This window comes from Austrofundulus limnaeus, unplaced genomic scaffold (genome assembly GCF_001266775.1).
Source record: "Austrofundulus limnaeus strain Quisiro unplaced genomic scaffold, Austrofundulus_limnaeus-1.0 Scaffold298, whole genome shotgun sequence".
NCBI lineage: Eukaryota > Metazoa > Chordata > Actinopteri > Cyprinodontiformes > Rivulidae > Austrofundulus > Austrofundulus limnaeus.
In genome coordinates this window covers 521,777-526,144 of record NW_013952700.1, presented here as the reverse complement: position 1 = coordinate 526,144, position 4,368 = coordinate 521,777, and the positions used below count along the sequence as shown (strand labels likewise).

The following is a 4,368-nucleotide window of genomic DNA, read 5'->3' as shown; positions in this document are numbered from 1 at the left end:
TATCAAGACAACATCCAACTCTTTGTATTGTAACATCAGTTGTTTAACTAATATCTTTAAGGTGAAAAATTGTGTGATGGATGTCCATGGAAGGCAAATAAGTTTAAATCAAATAAGTAAAAGAGGATGCAGTTAAAATTAATAAAAAAGTAACACATCCAACACTTCAAGCTGGCTGCTTGTGCTCTTTCAGGTCAGACATGTTCGGACTGTCAGGAAGCTCCTCTGTTGTTTTCCTCTGCCGCTCTCTGTTTAATGCTGGATGAAATAAAGTGGTGGTACTTTATTTACTTTGAGCAAATGAACATCATGTTCACAAGATAATTAATCCACCAGATAATTCAGAGGCGGTCTGTTTGATGAGTTTCACTCCTGGAGCTGCGAGGTTTTCAAGCTACGTTCAAACGGAACTCTGTTTACTGAACCAGCAGCTGCTGACATCATTACGCTCTTGTGCAATGCTGTGTTCAGGACAAGCATGGAAAACTCACCACTCTTATGAATCCTTACGCCAATACAGTCGCAATGATGCGTTTAAGTACCGAAACATGGTACCATCTGATGTTACGTGAATAGGTTCTCAGTAGTACTGACAGAATTCGGTCGGTACTTATAAAAGCATCAAATTCGGTACCCATCCCTATTCTGACATAGCAAACATTACTTCGATCCGCTGCTCCTGTTGTCCAATAATTGTAGCGGCTGCAACTGGACCCTCCTCCCGCTGTCGGCGTTTTCCTGGATATTCCCGTGATGTGAAGAGAACTGAATTTCTTTTTCTACATCTCAAGACAGCATGTAACCTCACCAGTACTACTTGATATGACAGAATAATTTCAACTATTCCAATAGTACCAACATGTTTCTGGGAATGTCTTTTCATTGTCCTGAGATGTGTAGGTCTTGTGAGACTGCGACTTTACTTCCTGTTTACTACAGTAATGCATAACGTCAAGGTCTAACGTAATTACTTTGTGTAGCCTGGTTTATTTTCTCCAAGCCAGTTGATGGAAACACATCAGATTTGCATTTCTTCTTTTTTCCCTTTGTGAGAGATTTTAAAAGTTCACTCAAAATTTTAATTAAAATTGGATGGAAACATGGCTAATGTTTGTTGTGACTTTGTGCTGTATAAATAAACGTAACTGAATATCAAACATTGCCTATGTTAAAACATTCAAGGCCATATTAAGTTTACTGTAGCCATTTAAATTGTTCACAAGTCATTTCTAGGCTCAACAGCAAGTTTTCTCCACAGTTGATACTCACGCATAGTCTCTTCTAGACAAGGCTCTGAAAGCATCCTGCTGGAAACCACTCCAACATGTCTGTGAATTGACAAAAGATACAGTTAGGTCTGTATACATTTGGACACTGACACAAATTTTGTCTTTTTACCTGTTTACTTAAAGTTATAGTAGGGTTGGGCAACATTGGCAAAAAAATTAATCACGATTAATTATGGTATTTAGCCGATAACGATTAATTTGACGATTAATCCCCTGGAGTCCCTGGACACCCTTATATCCTGGTCACATCACTAATTGAGTGGGAAAGATGCTTTTAGTAAAAATCTATTCCAAAATGTGTCAAAATTACAGACTTCAGGCTATACATCAATCTTTAAATTGTGTTGATAAATAAATAAATTACACAACTTTTTTTAAATGTTCCTATTTGAAGCGGAGAGGAGCAGTGAGCGGACTGACCAGAGAAATCTCCAGTCAGTCCACCTGCTGGCATTAATCGTTTTGTCAACTGCCAAAAAATACATTGATTAATGTTTTTCTGATGATTAATTGCACACAATACGATTATGCCCAACCCTAACTGAGAGGTAACTAAATGTAATTCAGTAAATGTGAAAATTAAATAGTATCAAATAACTACAAGAGCTGAAATCCTGTAAATATAATCCATTTCAAATTATACAATCAGTTTAGGGAAGGAATCTGTCAATCCTGTGCCAAAGAATGCCCATGCTATGATTTTAAAATAAATATATCTTCAGATGAAAACAATAAAACTACAGAAAAGTAAAATTAGAGGAAATCAGTTTAAATCATCCTTCATTTAGAATGTCTTCAATCTTAAAAATTTAAATATTTCAGGTTAAATTCTTACTTTTAAAAGGACAACTAAAGATTTTGGCGAACAACCAGATGTCAACAGGTTGTCCAGCGGACTCATGTCTACGAGGGGTGTAAATCACCAGCTTTATCACAACACAATATTACATCGATGTGTTTGGATGACGATTTGATATTTCTCAATATCACAAAGTCTGTCAGGATATGATTTCGATTCAATTCACATATGCAATCAATTCAATTGTGTTAGATGGGCATATGATATTGATTCACATTGAAAATATGACGATATAGATCGATATTTTCATTTTGCTTCGATATAACTGAATCGTGAACCACTGAAATTGATATCTCAATATAGATCGATGTATTGTTACTAGGGCTGAAACAACGAATTGATAAAAATCGATTATTAAAAGCGTTGGCAACGAATTCCATTATCGATTCGTTGTGTCACAGGATTTACACGTCCCTCGCCGTGTCGCGGAGTCGATTATGTCACCAGCAGAGCGTTGTCAATGACCGCCGTTAGTTACCAAGAAAGAAAAAACTCTACCTGTAAAGAGCCGCCCTCTCTGACTCTCGAGTGAAAAGCAGACTTCGAACTTTAAACCAGTTTTTAAATCGTGTTGTTAGGCCAAGTAGATCTTAAGATATGATAAAAAGTATTTGCTATATTTATTCTTTTTAAAAGATGTCTGATTTGATGCGTAGCGAGGAGGAAGTGCGTGCAGGGGGAGGAGGGCCAAAAGTATAAACTCTCCAGTTTTTTCTGACTGAGGTCCAAAGTTATTTGTTGAGCAGCAAAAAGTTTCAGGAGGAAGAAAAAAATAATAAAAAAAGACGCGATCGAGCAGCAGGTCTATATGTAAATAAATTCTAATTATAATAATAAATTAATAAGTTTTACATCTAAAAATCATATTTTATTATTTTAATCTATTTTCCTCGTTCAGCAACCTATTAAATTTCTGTTTAGTTTCATGTAGGAGAAATACACATTTTTTTCAGTCAGTATTTAATACAGCTGGCAAAATAAATTGTTAAAATATGTATGATGTGCTTCAGTTTTTTAATTCAGGAGATTATAAAAAAATCCTTCATTTTATGGGAAGACCCTCTTGATTCAAGAGAAAACTCTGGGTTTTTTTTTTTTTAAGAAAATGGCTGCTTATTAATTAATTGTTAATCAAACTATAAGGCAAATCAACTTCAGATTAATTATTATCAATAACTTGCATCTTAAGGATGACTTAAGGTTAACTTGATTTATATCTACTCATATTCATGTAATGAAGTGTTTTAATGATTTCGCCGATTAATCGATTATTAAAATAATCGTTGGTTTCAGCCCTAATTGTTACACCCCTAATGTCTACCCATGAAACGGCATGATTTGACCATTTTTACTGATTGTGTTTTTTTAATAAACTGTGTTGTTCATTCTTACAAAACTGTATTTTGTAAGCATTTATAAAATATACTGAATTTCACATAATACTGATTCAGATTAACATAAAAATATTTTATAATTAAATGTCTGTTTCCTGCTTTTTTTTTTTTTAATCCTCCATCCATTATGTCCTCTTTGTTCCTGATCAGGGGCAGGGTGGGGCTGGAGCCTGTCCAGGCTGCCTTTGGGTGAAGGCAGGGGACACCTGGTCCACCACAGGGACACCTGGTCCACCACAGGGACACCTGGTCCACCACAGGGACACCTGGTCCACCACAGGGACAACTGGTCCACCACAGGGACAACTGGTCCACCACAGGGACAACTGGTCCACCACAGGGACAACTGGTCCATCACAGGGACAACTGGTCCACCACAGGGACACCTGGTCCACCACAGGGACACCTGGACAACAGGGACACCTGGTCCACCACAGGGACACCTGGACAACAGGGACACCTGGTCCACCACAGGGACACCTGGACAACAGGGACACCTGGTCCATCACAGGGAAAACTGGTCCATCACAGGGACACCTGGACAACAGGGACACCTGGTCCACCACAGGGACACCTGGACCACCACAGGGACACGTGGACCACCACAGGGACACATGGACCACCACAGGGACACCTGGTCCACCACAGGGACACCTGGTCCATCACAGGGACACCTGGACCATCACAGGGACACCTGGACCATCACAGGGACACCTGGACCATCACAGGGACACCTGGACCATCACAGGGACACCTGGACAACAGGGACACCTGGACAGGTCTCCAGACAAAGAGATAATCAACCATCCTCTCTGTCACACCTGGA

The 4,368-nt window shown here is 38.7% G+C and overlaps 1 protein-coding gene across 1 annotated transcript in view; it reads right to left on the bottom strand.

Moving 5' to 3' along the window:
* The window catches only part of hspa9 (heat shock protein 9), a 23,228-nt gene that overhangs the window by 17,403 nt on the left and 1,457 nt on the right, over positions 1 to 4,368 (bottom strand). The window contains exon 2 of the mRNA XM_014021586.1: positions 1,270 to 1,328. Coding sequence (XP_013877040.1) covers positions 1,270 to 1,328 — 59 coding nt within the window. The remainder of the gene's footprint in view (positions 1 to 1,269; positions 1,329 to 4,368) is intronic.